At 32.3% G+C, this 21,309-nt stretch overlaps 1 protein-coding gene across 6 annotated transcripts in view; it reads right to left on the bottom strand.

Moving 5' to 3' along the window:
• LOC106459270 (KN motif and ankyrin repeat domain-containing protein 1-like) overlaps positions 1-21,309 on the bottom strand; it is a 74,642-nt gene that overhangs the window by 41,496 nt on the left and 11,837 nt on the right. For 3 of the 6 annotated variants that reach the window (XM_013918866.2, XM_022385721.1, XM_013918867.2), the window contains exons 2-6: positions 9,289-9,377; positions 5,490-5,770; positions 3,144-3,557; positions 2,493-2,696; positions 319-2,303 (exon numbers count right to left, since the gene is read on the bottom strand). In XM_013918866.2, coding sequence (XP_013774320.1) covers positions 319-2,303; positions 2,493-2,696; positions 3,144-3,557; positions 5,490-5,770; positions 9,289-9,358 — 2,954 coding nt within the window. In that variant the 5' untranslated portion in view covers positions 9,359-9,377. The other 3 variants (XM_013918869.2, XM_022385720.1, XM_013918871.2) reach the window with 3 other exon arrangements.

Here is a 21,309-nt window from a genome sequence, read left to right on the forward strand (position 1 = left end):
ATCAAAAAGATACTAACGCTTTCATTCTGATGTTTAAACAACAAAAGCAATGAACATTGATCAATATAAGATGCTGAAACAGAGTAAGTTTAAACACTGTATTTATCATAATTAGTTGCTTTTAAGCCACTTGTGTTGTTAAAAATACATTATCAAACTCCATACAACTTAAAAAGATTAGGATTAACTGAAAAAGAAAATTTACATAAATTAATAGTACTATGAAACTCAGACAACAGTCCCATTTAATACACATTATACATTTAGTACGTTTACTAAAAACGATTTAACTAGCAATTTAAATATAGTATGTCCTACCTTAAGATTTTGGTTTTCATTTCTTTTTCTGAACTCTGCTTTATTGGACTCTTTCTGCCACCACTCAGTCGAGCATAAGGGTTTTGAAAACTGGAATCATGGGAAGATGATTCTTTATGTACCTTAATTACTGAATTTCCCTGTTCAGTATAGGTTTTGCTTTTTAACTGAGGAGATAGCTTCAGAGTAACTAATTGGCTATCAGCAGCAGTGGACACTGTAGGTCTAGGGATTCGTGAAGAATGAACTGGAGGCTGGGAACCAGTGGTGGGTGAAATATTCTTTTCCACCACATCTTGTGCAACAGACTGAATAGTAGCATTACATTTATCACACAGACGAACACTATTTAAGCTGGTTGCCCTTGAAAGACGAAGAAGGTCAGAGTCAGTGCTTGTGTTAACTCCTACACTATGTTTCTGAATAATGTCATTGTTTCCTACAGAAGCATCCTTGACTTTTAAATTAGCACAGTGGTCACATAACACACAATTAACATCACTGTCTCCAATACCTACAGTTTCTGTCTGACGAAGTTGGCAATAATCACAGAAAGATTCAAATACTGAAAAACTACCACAACCAACTGTTCTGGTGTCAGTGTTTCTACATCTTTCACACCATGTTTCAAGTATTGAGTTACTCCCAACACCTGTGCTCTGTACTTGCAAATTAGAACATCGAAGGCAAGCTGCATCAAGTATGTTATATGATCCAACTCCAATACTCTGTGTTTCAATGTTACAACACTTATCACATACTATGTTGTTCACTCTCCCTGTCCCTACGCCTCTATCTTTTTTGAGGGTTGTGTCTACCTGAATGCATACATGTCGAATATCAATAAAGACAGCTTGCATACAAACATCCCTAGTTTTGACAGTTGGTGGGGAAACCTGGATTCCTTCTGATGTAGTTACTGCAGGAACACAGTTTGTAGCTTGATGCTTCATGAATAGTTTTTTAGGCCCAAGCTCTTGCTGGGTTAGTATATCAGCCATTTTTAATTCAGTGCATGTTCCAATGTTTTGCTGTGCAGCTGTTTCTGTATTAACACCATGACTGATAATCAACATAGAAGAACAAGAATTTTCTGATGTTGTGTGATATGGTACAGAATCTCCAACTGCCACACTTTGAAACTTTTGAATACGTTTTTCCTCACATTTTAGACAGGGCTGAATCTGTGGTGCCACAGAAACTTGTTCTTGAACATCACATGTCAGTTTTTCCAACTTGAATTGATGGAGTTTGTTGTACAAGTCTGTATTGGTACCTCGAGTTTGGAAGATTTTATTAAATCGCTCTCGACACCTAATACAACTAAGTGTTCGAGGTCTAGATGAGTACTTCTTATCTTTCTTAATCTCTAACTCATTCTCTGAAACTTCGGAAGAGGATGATGAGCCCGATGAGGATCGTTTCTCTTCTCGTCGATTACATTTAATGCAAACTTGTTGCAGTGATACACATATGTTCTCATCACCTATACCAACAGAACGAACCTTCTCTGGAACATGCCCAACACCAACATCTCTGGTAAGTACCAGGCAGTTAGTTCCTGCATTTTTCATGTTCCTTATATTGCTATAGATCAAGCTTCGGTTACAGATTCCTTCTTGATCACTGAAGGATTTCTGCTGTACATCATTAATTACCAGATGTTTCCTTCTGGGGATACTGGCATTCAGCAGTGCTGTCATACTTGAAGAAGAAAGATCATCACTACCAGACTCCAGTCCACTACTTTGTAAAGTTAAAGAACCATATGTTTTATGTTTCATATGAGGAGATTTATCAGTTTGGTCTTGATGTCTTGAAAAGGTAATTTTACCTCCTTGTTCTTCTTCTTCACCATCACTCTTGGATCTCTCCACAGTATATCTGTTCTCATCTCCAATGCTTCCACAGTCTAATTTCTTACTTTTGGCTTTCAACTGAAGCATTAGTAACCTCTTCTCTTCTTTCAATACCGATAATTTCACCTAAAAAAATAACTGTCCTAGATTACTTTATGAACGAAAAATTCTACAAATATTTTTATTTACAAATAAATAAATAAATATGTTTGAAAACACATTTCTTAATCTTTGCACTTTAGATTTGTACATAAATACTGTACTTGGAACAAAACCAGAAAGTCCATTGTAAAACAGGAATGTAAAGAATTTTACCTGAAGTATAGGCAAAGCTTTCACTTGTTCTTCTAATTCTCTCATTCTCTGGAGACTTGTGGCCATTTGGTGACGAATATTTGTTAAAACAGGCTTAGGTATTGTTGCTCCTCCAGGTGATGTGATTGGAGACTGGGTTGTGGCAGTGTTTAGTGATGCCATTGTATCAGCCATCTGTTGAGAGGCAGTAGAGACTGGGGATAGCTGTAGTTAGATTTAGAAAATAAAAGAATATTAGGTACAAATCATACAATGTACACAAGCTTGAGGGTTTCTTTATAACTTTACTATTTGTTTAAACACATAATTCTGAGCTCAAAAAGAAAGCTGCATGTCATACAGTTGAATTTCACAGTCTTAATTACACAGTCACTTATTACCTGGTTCAAATGTTCCTTCCATACTATTCAGTGCTGATTTTTTTTACTAAATTCCTACAAGGATTAGGAAGCTGAAATTAGTTATGTGAACTTATTCTTTTTTTGTTCAATTTCAGCTGAATTAATTCTCAACAGCCAATGATGCAATGAAGCAGACCATAATTGCTCATGGAGATATTAACCCATAGGTAGGTGACAATACCTAACAACCTTTACAGCTTATCATTATAAATATTAATCAATATACTGAAAATCAAAAATCATTAAATACCTCTGGTATATGTATCCCAAAGCTGGAAATAGTTGATTGTGAGGATACAGAGCTCACCGAGTCACTTCGAGTTCTGAATTCTCCTAGTGGTAATGGTAGAGTTGAATCTTCAACATTTGGTTTAAGTATATTCTCAGTAGTATTTTTTGAAAACTTAGGTGAAGGATGAGTTGGAGTGACAGGAGATAGGTCTGTTGTGCTGCTGCTGTCACTCAACACTAATGCAGCAGGAGCATTAACAAGCAAGTCTACAGGGAGGGTTGCTTTCCGTGAAGGTTTCAAGCTAGTGTTCTCAGTTGATGAGTTTGGAGACTGGGTATTTAGTAGAGTTTCCTCAAAATCCAAAACAGCATCTCGCAGTGCATCATTGGTTGCTAACAAATCTGGGGGTGGTGCTTGCTGTGGAGTTGAATCCTGAAGTAAAAATTTAGTTCATTTTCGATAGTCACTTTTTTAATGTGTAACAAACCATTCTTTTTTTTTATGTAATGAAGTCTGCTTGAAAACACTGTGATGTGCATAATAATTATTACACATATAGAGGAACTGGTATTTAAATAAATCAAAGATATCAAAATAATATCAAACCATACTTTATTCATTACAAAGCCATTCTGAATCTCAAAGTAAATCTTAACCATCTTTACAATGCTTTTAAAAACATTTTCATGTGACTAAACAACTAGGGGGTTTGCTCCAATACAGCTGTCTTCATGCATTATAGCAGTAACAAAAAGTGTAGCCACTAAGTACTGCTTTATATCACTTGCATGTCTTCCTATAACTAACGACTTTGGGAACACTAACAATTCTGAGTCTTCATGTACCAAAGATTTGTTCCCCATTTCACAGGATAAAAATACCCTAGAAAAAAAAATCTACATAACTACTTTATGGTGTTATCTGTGGAAAGGTCATTTCATTTCAACACTTACATGGATCTAATACATATCTCCAAAGAAAATTCTAGAGTCAAAATCCAAAGAGTTAAAAAAAAAGAAAAAAGAGGTCATTGTACAAAAACAGTAAAAAATGTGTTTTCAGGTGCATTGAACCTTTAGTTACTTACTTGTTATTTCACAATCTTTTACATATTTCCTACATGAACTTAAAAAATCTGAAGTCCAACATCTCAATCAGTGAGAAAGTTCCCTAAATTGTACCTTTCAAACATATTACAAGTTTCAACAGCAAAAAGATGATAAAATATGATTATGAATTATTAATCACATATTTATAAGCTTACAATTTATTTTATGATAATTACATTAAGTCTTATTCAGCAATTTTAACTTTTAGTTTTCTGTTATATGTCTAAGCTTGGTGTCATGCAACTAGTCCGAGCACTAATGGATTGTGTTAACTGGTAAGTAAATGATGTTACTTTTAGAATAATTTTACCCAGGTTTTAAAGCACTAGCTACAAACATTTTATGACTTACTTTTGATCACAGACTACTTCCAACCACATTAAAAAGCAACAACAAAATAATCTTTATGCCACTCTTTAGCATTCACTTTTCAAAGTAAGCCCAACAAGTTATTTTTGAAAATTTAAATACACTTTTTTCTGTTTTTAGTTACTCAAAAAGCTACACACAAAGGGTTATCTGTGCTGTGCCCCCCACCACAGGTATCAAAACCTGGTTTTTAGAGTACAAGTCTACAGACTTACCACTGTGCTATTGAGGGCAGAAACTTAAGTATATATTTTTTTCTGTAACTGGAGGAGACTGCACTACCGCTCCAACATTTTTCTTCAATTTCCTTTTAAGTTAATTTTCCAATAGTAAAAGTTATTTCAACAGTATGTGAACCATTTTCTTAATCTAGTGTTACATTTACATCAAAAAGTCTCTTAATAATGTACGTCAAGTTGAAGTTTACTAATAAATAAAACTATTGATCTGAATTTACAGCTCAGACAAGTTTTATTTTCTAATTCACAATGTATTGATTCATAAAAATGCAACTGGTAAAGGAATAATCATTCACTGAAAAATTATGCAATAGTAGTAAGAATGATTTCACTTAAAACAACAGGAAGAAAATACTTATTACATCTCAAATCTATAATTCTTATTATCAAAGTGATTTTTAAGAAACTAAAATTAAATGGATGAAAATCGATAATGTGAAACATACACTATTATCAGTTTAGATAAAAAACATTATTTTGAACTTAGTGACTTGCAGGATTTTGTAAAGAAGTTAAAAGCAAAAACAATACAAACACTATATTTTGCAGATTAAGGAAAATATTAATGGGGACATTATGACACCATTTTAGTGTATATAACGAATTCAGAACGTCACATAATAACGAATTTATAAATTATGATTTACAATTTTTTGTGACTTGCTACTGTGTTTCTTCCCTGTTATCCTGGTAGCAGCTTCCAGTCGATTCAAGTACGCTTCCATGGACTTCCTCTCTTTTCTTTTATCTTTCTTCAGCTGTTTTAATTGATCTAGATAGGAGCTGTTGTAGAGTGCTTCACAATAACGTACAAAGTCTACATCAATATGATAACCATAAGGACAACATTGACAGCTGCTTCCCCCTTTCAATTTTGCTTCAATATTACTGCGTGGAGCTGGCAAGGTGGCAGATCTCCTTATACCCCCTATAAGAGATTTAATAATATTGTTTACCTGGCTAAATCTATGTCTTAAGTACATTGTAACCTTTGTTTTGCATAGTTTCAGGTGAAAAAATAGTTACTCAAAAGATAAATTTTAGAAATCATTGTAATAATATTAAATGAATGTGCATGGCACTGATCCATCGGACCGACCCTATGTTAGAGAAGAAATGTCGACTATAATTCCAAATTTACTATATGTACCTATATGAAATGTATCATGATCTTAGTAAGATGTATATGTCTGTTGTACACAAAAATTCAGATTCGTTACAAAGGTATTTGTTCTCAAGATATGTCTGGAATAAACAACAAGTCAGAGTGCAAGGCAACATTCATGTGAATGATAAAAATACTTTTGCCCATTGTACAATTTGCACATTGCATTTGTACAACCTCCAAAATCTATAATTTTACTCTTCTCTACCATGAACTGTCAATAAATAATTGATAACTCTGATATCAAATACATAATACCATGTTGAATAGTACTCTGTAAAAGTCATAGCATGCACACTTTGACCACACTTGCACACACACACGCAGAGTTAATGCTACAATAAAAACAACAATCAAAGAATAATTTTAGACTGTACAGTATGAAAGAAAAAATATTTGCAAACTCTACAATTACATTGTTAAAGTGAACAATTTTGGGCTTCTATCCAGCTTATCATATCAATGGAAACTTGAAAACTGCATTTTGTGAAAAAATATTGATAAAATATTTCATGTTACAACTTCTGAAAAAAATGTAAAACTATGGTATTTTCATTAGAAATTCCCTACAATCTATTTTATTTTTTATAGAACTATTACACTCTAATGCTACAAGAATGTTGTAGATGAGCAATTCCTATAAAAAGAAACCACACAATAACTCTGTGAAATATTGAGTTTGTAATCTGTAAATACTTGTAACCTTTCAAACAACTTTCAGCTATTCCTCTGTTGGTAGCTTGAATACAAAACAAATGTTGACAACTGTGAGCTGGGTTTAACTCACACATAATTGATAGTTACCTGAAAGAAGCTTCAGAGGATAAAAAAATAATTTGAGAGTAATTTGAATGAAAGCATGGAGATGTGAAGGGGAAAGGGGAAAAATTAAAGAATCTATGGAAATGCATAATAAAGTAAACATAAAAAAAGTTAGCAGAAATAATGCTAAAAGAAACATAATTGGGGCACAACAAAATAGTTGAAAAGTGCAAATCAAAATTTAAGAAAGAGAAACTATAGTGTGACAAGCAGCATAGAAAAATTCCAAAATTAACAAAATTACACAACACTGTAAAAGATAACCTATATGCTAAGATCACCATTATACATACAAATTTATAGAATGCTTATGAATTATTTAATAACTTGTAAAATTGGCAAAAAGAAAAGTAAAACAACATTCAATGAACTGAGAATAAACAGTTGAACTCTATAATGATATTTACCTAATGCAAGCTTTCAGATACTTTAATGCAACTAAAAGTTTATGTTAAATGTCAACAGAGTAAAATCAATTTTTTCTGTTAATTGAATGAACTAAATACAGAAGGGTAACTACATTTTATAAGAATGACCTGCAGATGTTAATACAGTGAAGACTCAACAATTCATAAGCTTCAAGCCACACCTAGAAATCAAGAGAAAGATGGCTCAAAAATTGGAACCAAAGAAATCCTATTTGACCACATACTTATCAAATCCCCTGGGGTATGTGTGTGTGTGTTTTATAACAAAACCACATCAAGCTATCTGCTGTGTCCACTGAGGGGAATTGAACTCCTGATTTTAGCATTGTAAATCTGTATACTTACTGGGGGGGACTCACCTGGGACAGCTACAATCTTTTGTGCCTTTGGTCTGTTTGAATATGGTCTTGGAATTGACATACAAGCACAATAAAGGGTCTGAGAAATTTATTAAGATACATGGTCTTTTGTAGAAACTTGTCAGAGTGTAAATTGTAGTCAATAGCCATGTTTGGTGAAATCATGGCTCCACGTAGTAGATTAATGACATACAGAAACAAGGCTAGCCTAAGCAAGACAATTTGCAAATCTTCTAGAAGGTGTGAGTATCAAGTAATATCTTTGTGAGTCAGTGTTAGCCTTTAAAATTAAAACTCAAAGTAACAATAAAAGTGTCTAAATTAATGGTTTAATACACACAGTTCAGAAAACATCATAAAACTTTTTATTTTGTACCTTCAAAAGCTAAAAGTGTAAGTAAAATGCCATCTGTTTAGAAATTGGATCATATCTAATTTATGGTCATGGTAGACAATTTTATCTGTTTTAAGTATCAGAACAATCTTTATATTTAATAAGGTATTTTGTCCGATATATATTTTTTCATAGAAGTAATTTGTTGCAAGTTAATTATTAATATTTATATACAAGTCATAAAGCTTTGTTTCTCCCAAAACCTTCGAGCCTGCAGAAGGAATCTAACTGAACGAAGAAAGCGTATATGTAACAATAAGAAACTGAAATACTCTACATAATTCAAAGAATACTTGATTTCCTTGTACTCCAAGTTACTTTGTTTTTAAATCCAGTATATTTTGTAGTTATAAACCTTCCAAAGAAATAACAAGCATTTTATGAAGTTGTCCAGTAATAATATCAACAGCAGCTGATGGAATAAAATTCTACTTATCGAAATAATGAAATACTTACAGAATGTTAGTATGTAAACATGATATTAGCAATTCTATTTTCTCAATTTACTGTTTATTCCCCTAAATAACATTAACAACAGAATCCAGAGCAAATATACTGAAATGGTTGAGTAACTTGTTTATAACAGCATTGACCCCATCATCCAAAAGTCTTAGGATTGAGATGTTATCTATTGCAAAATTGTCTGATTAGTTATAATAAATAAAATTCAAATATAAAACTAAACAGAAATCTCGAGTGACAAATGTAATTTAATGTAAATAACTTTTTTTATACATTCAAAGTGAATCTTTAATAACCTGCCCTCATTACCAACATAATCAGCCACCTAACTCCAAGGAATACTGATCCAAGTGCTGTTTTGAATGCTTATCAGTGCACACACAAAAATTAAGATTTCATACTTGTATATACTAAAAATGCATGTGTTGCAAATTTTATTAATAAATATGTACAATTTAATTATTTTAATGAAATTAAAACTTTCTTATTAGGCAATAATGTGTTCTTTATATAAATCAGTCCCCAGTCCTACGATCCTGGTGATCAGTGATATGAAATAGTTTTCTGTTTGCAAGACAAGTCACATGGATATACACATACACTGTAGGCCTACACAGTGTATATAGGTTTGTTTTTTTTCAGCTTTTCAGACTATCATTTTTCTGCATAATCAAAAAGAACACATTTATAAACTTGCTAATTAATTTTACTCAACTTAAGTTCTAATTTGTATATACTTATTACTATGACCCAGATAAATACAAATGAAAATCATAAATACAATAATTATGACAAAAATAAAGAATTTTACAATACCATAATTTTTGGTGTTTTCCATTTCCTTTTTCTTACTTGAGACTGTTTTACTTTCTGGTTGTTGTTCCATTTTCTTAGTGGCCTCTCACCTAGTTAGTTTTCAAATGTTTTTCTTTATATTCATTGCAGAACTATTTCTTAATAAAAATAACTTAGAAAAATCTCACAATTTGTTGAAATCTTGAAATTAAACATTGAAACTTAAAAATTAATGAAAGGCAAACAAATATAAGATAACACTAAATATTTTTTTTTCAGTTACTGGATGTTAGAGAAAAAAGGAGGGATTTTATTGCCAAATTATTGTTTTATGAGTAAAGTTATACATGTCATAAAAGAAAATGAAATAGCATTGGATGCATATTCATTCAAGTAAATAATATCAACATAATACATATCTCATACATTAAATGTATAGGGAAAACACAGAACATTAAAAATAAAATAATAATTACATTCCAGATAATCAAACATCTGACTAGAGTTATTGTAGTACAAGCTTATAACATGGTTCTAATAAAAACACTCAAGCATAAACTGAACCAATTATATAAAAGATATCTGGGACTGACTCTAGGTTTAAAGTGACTAATAATAATGGGCAAGGATAAACTTAACACTTTTGCAGTATCAAAGATAACATCTTACATGTTTGATTATTGTATAATGGCTGTGTGAAGAGTGAAACACACAAAGGACCGACTGGAATTATTTTTAAAAGGGAAAATAAATCAATAATGGATAAAAATAAAGAATATCATAGTGAGATAACTTAACGGCTTTAGCAAATAATGTGTCTTAAAAAGCCAATGATGGATATAAATCCTATCAGAAATTCTAAGGTTAGGTGGTATGAGAGAGAGAATTTAAAACAAAAACCAGATGTAGCTTCACCAGCAAGACAAGAAAAAAGTGCTTGCAGGTTAAAGAAGTGATACAGGATTGTTTCTTAGTTTGATCTTTACATTTTACATGCCAACATCTGTATCTTTGATCCAGAAAGTCATGCAAAACATACCTATTCTTTAAATATATAAATTAAATTAATCAAACACGGAAATCATGGATATTAGGTATTCAATTTAGAAAAACATCATCAGAAGTTTGAATTATTTTAACCGAATAACACCTGTTAAGGATTTGACAAGTTTCAAAGTAAATTAACAAGTAATTTTTAAAAGTATGATACATAAAATGTGTTTGCATCATGCAGAAAGTACTTTAATGACAGCATGCGACATATAAAGTTCTTGCTTGCAATTTACGTAAACAACGTAAACCTTTTACGTATATTTATAACCAAACTCCATACCACATATTAAAATGCACTGAAAAAAGGGGGAAACAAGCAGTTCTTTGACTTAAACAAGATAAAAGCCATGTGCTTGGCTATTTTTGCTAGCCGATGTAATATCTCTAATGAGGATGTCCAGCCTTCCAGAATGACAACCAATAAAGGCTTCTTTCACTAGCAAGTCTTGACTCTTGGCACATTCCTATTTCACATCCAGTTCCAAATCAATGATTTTACAATTTTGACTATCTTTCTTCAATCATATTTTACACTAAACAAATCTGAAGAATGATGGTAAAATGTTTTCATCATTAGTATCAACCATTAATCATTTTAATTAGTACATAAAATATTTAGACACTCAGTTACCCAGAACTTGTATTAAAATCACTGCTAAATCTCATTCCTGTTGGTGACAGATACTAATAAAATGTAAATAGATGTATCATATTTTCAGAGATTGAAAACATGTGGAAAATTATATAAAGCACTTTTCTTCATTTAGATATAGTTACACGTATATTGCACATTTAACTACACAGCACTGATAAATAAAAAAAAATTGAAGGATGTGTTGGGCTATTACAAATGTTCAAGGTACAATCAACTTTACTCACTTCAAAATTCATAAGATACACCTGTTCGTCTTCATATTTTTTAATTTCAACTTTTTAAACCAGATATTATTTTGTTTTATTACAGCAATATTTGATTAGGTAGAAGTTGTTTCAACAGCAAAAAAAAACATTTTCATTCAACAACAAACAAAAAAAAACATTTTCATTCAACAACAACAAGAACATTTTTTATTCAACAACAACATTTTTCATTCAACAACAGCAACAACATTTTCATTCAACAGCAACAAGAACATTTTTCATTCAACAACAACAAGAACATTTTTCATTCAATATAAATCCAAGTTTTCACATCCTTTCCCATCAAAGTTTGTTCAACTAAAGTTTTACTTCAGAAAATTCACAGATAATGGTGTCCAGTAAATAATTTAAATAATGCAAAACTCTTAATTACTTTATTTCTTGGGGAGAAATTCGTTTTCAAACCATCACTGTATTACTTTATATGACCAATAATTTATCATCATCTATTTCTTTTGTATGATTAACTCATATTACTTCCTATCATTTACACTAGCTTTATTTAATTTTTTACATCTTACAAATTAATTTGAATAACCTACAAGCTGATATTTTTAGATGATTCCTCTTTAAAATATTAGTTATCAGTCAACTTCATAATTCATAGATTTAAAAGCATAAAAAATGGGCTGATAGGTGTAGTTCACTAATTCTTATCTTCATCTGTATTCATACCAAGAAAATAAATTGTTTAAGTTCGTTCATGCTTCATCTCTCAAAAATATTCTGTGTACTTACACTTTACAGGACAGAATTGCAGACTTTGAACTGAAAAAAAAAATCACAAGGGGGGAAGCAGAGAACTTTTACATAAGGGAAAATAAAATTTACAGTAACATAACAGCAATTACGATGTAACGCTGAACTTAAGTAAATGTACAACCTTTGAAAGAAGCACACACATCTCCAGTCTACAGAATTATATTGAACTTACTACCACACAACTACTACCGTCAGAAATCCCCAACAGATACGACCGCCCACAGCTACTGCGGAGAAAGTTCAAACACGCCCCAGGGTAAACGAGCGTCTCGACACAATAACCTGTCGGTAGTTCCCGTGCTCTTACAATGTAAAAAATTTTTGCGGCCCGGAAAGTAAGAAACATTAAAAAAAGTTAACTTTGGTATAAGCTAACACACACATACGCTAAACACACTCATTTAGCAATGATTAAAAAAAACAACAGAAAACTTGTTATACTGCCTAAAATAATATAATAGTAATTCGAAAAGTGTTTTATGTTTTATATGGCTACAAAACATACCCCAAATTAATCACGATGTAAATAATTCATAAGATCAAAAAATTTTGTAAATCATATTCAAAAAACGATTAAATCAAAGCACTTCTGTTAGGGGAACCTATATTCTTCTATTGTTTGAACACGAAATGCTTAAAAACAACAGAACCCTCTCTAAGTTCTGTTTTTTTTCAATTTAATGCATTTCTTATGTTTAAGTATCATAAGCATTATTTATATAAGCTTATGGAAGTTGTTTGCTAACGAATCTTCGAAAACACTATAATTAACCTAAGAGCACTTATCTTGTTTTATAACCTATGTCATTTAAACTTAATCAAACATAATTTACGGAAATATTTTAAACTGCCGATTACAACACCCTGGATAGAAATACAGGATATTCCTGCGTTGTATTGGTATGGTTGTATTTTTAATTCTTTGTCCTTGATGTATCATTCAACTATGATGGCTAATATTTTTGTTCTTATATCTAATTAACGTAAATCAAAGGGCGTTTTTTTTCTATAGCTTTAGTGTGCAATTAAAGAGCGAGCAACAAACCCTATCAGGCCATGATAAAGTGCTATTTAGATTATGTTTTGTGTAAATAACGTTGGAATACCCGCATCTAAGGAATACATATTGAAAAAACCCACATTACAAACCCTACACACCCCAGACGTACTATAGAAAAGAGGCCAGAGGTATAATATGCTAAGCATTGCCATGTTTTCAAATTTCAGAAACTTCTCAGTAGAGTACAGCCAGGGCTGGATTAAGGAGAGGAAAGCGGGTGCAATTGCCCCAGCCTCTCCACCACCCCCAACCCCCTGCCTAAGAGAAAAATATATAATTAATAAGAAACTGGATGTCTCATTGACAAAAACATGTTATAAATTGTGTCACTACGATAGCAACGATTTTAACTTTTTCATATAAGCCTATTAATTTGTTAACGTGTTCTTCAGTCCTTTCGTTCATAAATATTTGCTTGGCCCTTTAACAAATACAACTATTATCACTACTTTGTATTATACATATTGGGATTGGGATTTTGCATATTATCAACCCATCGCTTATCTTTCTCTATGGCTCAAACTGTAGTTAACAAATAGTATTGAATTATATTTGATTTATATTTGCCTCGGTACCCGAAGCCTTTAATCCTACCCTGGCTATAGCTGATACTCAGTTATATACATGCAATATTTTATAAAAGTTTGAGGTAGAGCCTCCTGTTATCAGCCAAGAGTTAAAGTACGTGAGTGTGAGTCGCTCAACTTTCATTAATAACTGCAGTGCTTAAAGCTATGAAATATACACATATATATCCTGTTTTAAACTCCCTTGAAAATCGTGTGGTACAGTGACAGAAGTGACAAAACTACTTGTACCTGTTTAAAAAATAATAGTTGTATCATACGACTGCACTTTAAATACATTATAAAAATTATGAGGTCTGAAGATCATGTCAGAATTTATTAGAAGTCTTGTGGGTTTATCCAAGTATGATAACATATATCATAGTGATTATGCTTTAACAAGATCTGTCTGTATGACGAAGTTTTGCTAATCGTATTGTCATGTAGTGGTAAAACAAACGTATGAAAATACCTACATATTTATTACGATATTTTAGAACATTGGAACAATACGCTCTTTTAAAAGGCTTGATATTTTTCGCGATAATGCGATTCGGGATAAAACCTAGTACGTCTCAGAAAATACCCTTGTGGTATCAGAAAAAGAAAGACAGTAGTGTGGGATGTAACATGAGATCAGACACACAAATCTACAAGAGATAATCAAATATGTATTTCCGTGGGCGGAACAGGTCGGCACTTTTTAAACCGGTTCTAATACCCTTACAGAGAGCACTGGTGTCAACACAAATGTTACATCGTGACACGTGACTTTAATGTATATAATGAAGACAGGTGTGGAATTATTGGTGTCTGACTCTCCCACTAGAGGTGTGGTCAATAGTCGATCTGGGATAATTATGTAGAGGTACTTTGAAACAGGGAAAAGCATATGTGATACATCTTACGAACTCTGAATCTGTCACGCAAAAGCTCAAAGTAGAAATTTTACGGTATACTTTCAAATTGTAGACAATATTAGTTTGTACAAAACGTTTTATCTTTCTAACAGTTGTTTGTGGGTTTAAATATTCGAAAATTCTCCTTACGAAAACGTCAATATAATTTGTTGTACATTCACTCGAGATCACGCAAGATTCGCCATGACTTTGGATTGACATTTTTATATTACCAAAAGTAGCTACATGACAATAATAAAGCTCTTCTTACACTTGCCTTGCCAGGTGGTCTTACACTAATCCATGGATGTCAAGAGGTCAATTTGAAACACTTATTGTTTTGAAACATGATTCTCAAGTATACACGCTTTCTCAACTAGATTAAATTTCTTGCTGATGAAACAGTCGAAGTACAAATCTTGATGACCTCAAACAACAAATTAACAGTGAAATCTAGGGCATCGTGATCACACCTTTATGCAAGACGTATAAAAAGTACAAGTTGAGACCTAAGCAACCTTTCTCACAAAATGCATAATAATAATAAACATAAGAAAAACTAAAGACAGAAATACGAAACCTTGTAATTCGAGTGCTTTCGAAAGGTGGATGGATCTTTCTTCTTCAGGAACAGTTACCTCTGATCAAGACAGATTCACATTTCGGAAGCATTCAGTTTATAAGGTTGCGTAGTTTTAACAATAATATATGCATTTTTTATATATTTTTTTGTTTCGTATCAAAATGACCAAAAAAACTTAATCAGAATAAAGAAGAAAAGTTCTCTGTAACAATCGTTAGGAATATCTTACATTAAAAAACATTCGAAGGTTTAGATTTTTATTTACACTTTGACACATTACTTAAATTTGTAATAACCTAATAACATAAAACAGTTTATTCTATTATTTTCGAGATGGTTATTTGCAGAATTTTATTTGTGTGTAATTCTTTTTCCTTTTTTTAATATACAGCCTAATGGGGAGATATGTATTTAAGAAATTTACAAAGTCAACCTATTTGGAAAGGTTCGTATGTGACTTTATTAAGTATTCAATAGCATTCAACTAATCCTAGATATTACTATGTCTTGTCATTTATACAATATATAAAAATAACTCATGTATTCTACCTAATCATATAACTGGAAATGACCATGGCTGGCCTTGACCTTTGATCTTGCAAACGTGAACTTTGGCCAGGAACTTTATATTGTCATGATCATAAGACATAAACGTGATGGCAACAATGTCAGTAATTATCCGCCAATCATTACTGACTTTGTGTAATAGATAGCGCAAAACAATGCAATATATTGTATTTCAGAACATGAATTAATTTGCTGGGGTACTGCTTGTGTGAAATGTCTTGCTCTGGCATCGTATTAATAAGACGGTGCACACAAAAATAGCAAACCTTCCTCATTTAGTATACATGTATAACCAACTGCTTATTGTGACACGATAAAAAGAAGCCTAAATCGTTATGTGGGTCGTTTCAAAATACCAGAGGATGAATACAACACTAACATTGTCTAAAACTAGAGATTAAACATCACTGCGAGGATGAAAACGCCCTTATTGTGTACGAAAGGTAGGAGGTCGAGTAAGCACTTAGCTTCCCACAAAATAAGGTTTAACACCTACATACTCTGGACCCACTCTAGCTTTGAGTAGAGCAAGGAACCACCGAAGGCAAGATGGCTGTAATTATTTCTGGGATATTTCAAATCTCAGAAAAGTGTTGGCTTTAAGATATTTAGTACAGATAGAAACCAGTGCTGCGGTGGGTGGCATTAACTATTTCTAAAATATAATCAATTACAGTAAAATACTGGCTTTATCTTCAGTTCAGAAATGAACCACCGAAGGTATGTTGGCTGTAATTATTTCTAAGATATAACAAACCACAGCAAGATATCGGTTTTGAGATCTTTCTTCTTAGCCTTCCAGAATACAACTTTTCTAGAACATCTGGCTGCTGGGGTTTGAGATTACAATAAATAGTATTTATTTTATGTGATCAATTATAAACCACGTGCACAAAGCTAATCGACCCTAATTAAACTTTACAACTAGCAGAGACTACGCCAAAGTATGTATTTAGCAACTTAGTTCAAAACAGTAAGTAAAAACGAGCAAATATTGTAATGTGTAATAAAAAAACACATAATCAGGTCAAAACACAACAAAAGTGAAAGGTAATACCTTGAAACGCATATAAAAATCGGGGACACATTTGCATGGCACAGTAGGCCTAACAAAACCGTACAGTATAAATTCCTTAATTTGCTGTCTAAGAAGTCAATGTAACTTTTTTGTCCCGATTTTTTTTAGCCAATTTTTTCATAACTTTGTATGATTATAACGATTAATATTAAAGCGTACTAACAAAATTGGTATTTTTAAAAAAATAAAAAAAACATATAGTAAAAGCTTTAGATATGAGAAATAGATCGTAAAACAGTAGGAAACTATGTTCGCGTCCTTTATTTTAGAAGTATGTGCAAAGTTATAACAACGTGGTATTAAAGAACACGTGGTCAAACCCAGGTGAAATTCCGGTACTGGTATCAGTAAACTTTAGCTAATGTACATTTCCAAGAGATTCACCAGACAATGGTAAAACACGAGTGTCTTGACTCTTGAGTATTTGCTTAATTTCCCTTTGTAGTTTGTTCAGAGCAGGATTTATTTCGCATTGTTATATGGTTACTTCAGTTTTATTTAACAGGCATAAATGTGAAAGCCATTTAACACCATCCTATGATTTGAATTTTATTGGGTCTGTTTGAAACAATTATATATATTCTATCAAAATATTTATTGAGCCAGAACGCATTACGAATGGAGATATTTTTGCTGCTTGCCCCCCCCCCCCGTACTAATTGGGAGTGGATCTCAGTTTCACAATAGCTTCAGTATGGATTCTTTATTAACACTTGCTACTACCTGTTGATAAACATTAAGTGGAATAGACCACCACCACTTTCAAATGTAACTAGATTTTGATGTCCTTCCTTTCCAGTAAATCTTCCAAGTTTCATTCGGCAGCATTTCAAAGTAGTTTAACTTGATTCATGTTGGGGCTCTGGTTGCCCAAAACAAATTATGGACGTTATTTGTATGAAGTTATTGATGATATAGTATGTTACGTCATCCTGCATAAGCGACAGCAGTGCAGAGTTGTCCGGAGTATTACAATATGACAAACATTCATGACTCCCTTAACTATTATAAGCCTGAGTTAATCAGAGACCAGCTAAAGCAGCCACACTCCACTACACTATCCTCACCACTCTTCATAACAGAGTCACATCCAAGATATTGTCAAATCCATAATCTTCAATCTGAAGCAAACAACGATTAGTGAGATTAACTGATATACATGGTGGATTTCCATTGTTATTCACCCCAATTTCATTGCTAAAGACACCATGACTGCCAACGCCTTGTATATTCATTGCTCTGGTGGCAGCTTGTTTATAAATTTAACAGCATGTCACTCTTTGTGCACTAAAAAAAATCTAGAGTGGTGAATGTAATGTCAAGCTTCGCTGCACATTTCAACATTCATATAGACAACTGAATAAATAATTTGGGTCAGCCAGAACAATTGTGATATATATACAGTGATCTTCCATAAATATTTCAAGTTGCCAATGCTACATACAATAAACATTCTTCTTTGAAGGTCCACAAGTTCCTTTTCTAGTGACATCTTGGCCCCAATTGATTGGCTGTGGTAAATGTTCATCTTTATAAACCTTTTGCAGCAGTTCCACAAAGGAAACATGTATCACTGGGATCAATATTAACTGGAGTGTAGTGTTCCAACGCTTGGGTTAAATAGCGTATGTACATAGTTTACATAGTCTTTTGATCTTAAAATCCTTCCTAATTAGTGCTTACATGGTCAAAGGAAAGGAGAATTGGATCAATAGTTTCCAAATACTTTGGCTGAAGAGTTTGAACAACGTAAATGAAAGTCATTATACAAACAGAGTTACAAATATTTTTTTGTTTGTATCGAGAATATCACCCTGTCAGAAAAATAAAATTGTTTTAACTAAAACCTAGACTAGACTGTCTTTTCCAAATGTTAAATTTGTGTCCTTTCGTCCTATTAACATCAAAATATGGCACAAAGAAATCAGAAGTCTTAATCCTATCGATCTCCCAGATATTCTTGTAAACTTCAATAAGATCCCAGCTTACCCTTCTTTATTTAACAAAAAATAAGTTGTGAGATCTTAACCTTCAACTGTGAGATAACCCTACCATCCCTGGAATATTCTAGAAGCCATCCTTTGAATCCTTTCCAGCAAGTTAAAATCGTTTCGCAATTACTATAAATAAATTGCGATAATTAAACATTACTGAGTTAACTTTAACGCACACAGAAACATTTTTGTATACATTAGTTTGAAATTTAGAAAAATAAACTTAATGCACTGAGCTAAACGTTGCTACGTAGTTATTTAATATTGTACTTGTATGCTTTCACAGTCGTTTTTGTGTTGGTTTCTCCGCAAGAACCAAAATATTTGTCTTGCCAGCTAAAAACACACAAAACAAAGAGCTGATGATTATCTTACTTTAAACTTTCATTCTTCCCTTTGCGATGATATGTTAACAATCGTTACTTCCTTTCGCTGACTCAATCTGAAATTTCTTCTTATCATTGTGACTGTTGATGTTTACAGTTGATACTTATGACAAAACTACGGTACGCGCTTTCGTTAAATGTGCAAAAAAAAAAAATACATATTTAGAACAACATTACTAAACGCACTGTATTGTCAGTTATTTTTAGTACTGCAATAAACAGAAATTTTGTGACATTTGCTGTTACTTTTTTTTTTTCACTACAGATACATACTTAACACGACAAATAATATGTGGTAATACGTCTAACAACCGCTCTCCCCGAGTTTATGAAAGACGCTGAGAACAAATTAAATGTGTTACATTATATACGGTACTTACCGGATGTAAAACATATATTACATAAGGGAAGTCATACATATGCCAGGACGAAAAATAATTCCTCACAGCTGGAGTGGAACAATCCACGTGACATACTCGCGGCTGAGAACAGGATTCTTTCATCTGTTACAGCGTGGTGATAAAGCGTGAAAGAATCCTAATTGTTACTCAAACTTCAGCATTAAGAAAAAAAACTATTATAGAAGTAACGAGTTTTTCAACTGGCCCTACTCAGTTAACTAACTGCCATCCTTATTAATAACATCATCTAGGTTTAACAAAGTGGGAGAAATGACTCATGGCATTACAATGGTTAGCAACCAGCCATTATTATCATCTTGAAATTTTTAAACAATAATGAAAAATTTATGGTTGTTGAAATTTCTTTAACACGTGGAATACTTATGTAAAGTATTATCATACACCCTTAAGTTTAAATATCATGACTATTAAAAACTTTTAAATACGATATTATCATAATCACTGATAACAGTTTTGTTTCCACCAGCCTCTAATCCACCAACTAGAGACATTCATTGAATGAGGTGGAAAAGGAAGACAGAAAAACTGCTACACATGACATTCTGAATAAAGGGCTTCTATCAGTCAAACCCTCAGTAAAAGACAATGGACAAAGTAATTGAACTGATCAGAAAATGAAAAACGTAAAAAGTAAAAAAAACAAGCATATATCTTGTTTAAAGTTAAACTGCTTCTGATATAGACAAGTGACTCATACACGTTACTAAGTTATAAACCCCAGCAGCATCATTGTATGACTTATAATTAATTTTACTAAGGTATAAGTACTGCTTCAAACTGAGTAGAACTTCGCAAATATAATTTTATATTAAATAAAGTAGTGTCAAACGAATCAGAAGGTAACCTTAGATGATATATTAATTTTCTGATTTATTATACTTGCAAAATATTGGATAAAAAAATGCATTTAAATATTGGATTAAAAAATATCCTAGGTAAAGAAAAAATTTTACAGTGATTTAATGCAAACATACATTGAGCTCCAGAAGTTTCTAAAATGTTTTAAATTGTTTGCAAACTGCAAGTGCTTTAGAATTTCATAAATAAATAAAACCCAGAGTATAATGTTGGTATGAAATAATTAGTTTAAGACTTAACTAGTTTGTTTCAGAATTTTCATATTCATTCGTTAATGAATAAAACCAGTTTGCCCCTGATGATGACAAAACCTTGTCGAAACGTTGTACATTTGCTGTTATGTTAAACCTATATTAATGTTTTTCTTCATTACCCATTCAAGCCGTCTCCAAACATTACTTAACTAGTTTGTTTCAGAATTTTCATTCAAGGCTACTCAAGGGTTATCTGTACATAGCTGTCCGTAATTTTGAACCATAGACTACAGATAAGGTTGCTAATTAACAGCACTCACAGCTAACTCTTGGGCTACTCGTGTTTGATGGAATAATGGGGGTTTCGCAGGCAGTCTTATAGTGCACCTACAGCACCAAATTGTAGAAATCCTTTTTGTGCATCAAGTCGCAAACCATAAACCCTCAGATTCATATTCCAAACACATTAACCAGCAGTATAATAATCCTTGGTTTGAATGGGTAATGAAGAAAAACTTTAATACGAGTTTAACATAACAGCAAATGTACAATGTTTCGACTAAGCAGGAAAAATTCGTCACTGATTATTTTCGTCCAAGCAACAATGTTGTGGTATGGAAGCCCATAGGGAAAATCGATGTCTTATTTTATTATTTCATCCTTTTTTTTCTTTTAATTTCGACTTGTTTATTGTAATTC

Source organism: Limulus polyphemus, unplaced genomic scaffold (assembly GCF_000517525.1).
Source record: "Limulus polyphemus unplaced genomic scaffold, Limulus_polyphemus-2.1.2 Scaffold583, whole genome shotgun sequence".
Classification (NCBI taxonomy): domain Eukaryota; kingdom Metazoa; phylum Arthropoda; class Merostomata; order Xiphosura; family Limulidae; genus Limulus; species Limulus polyphemus.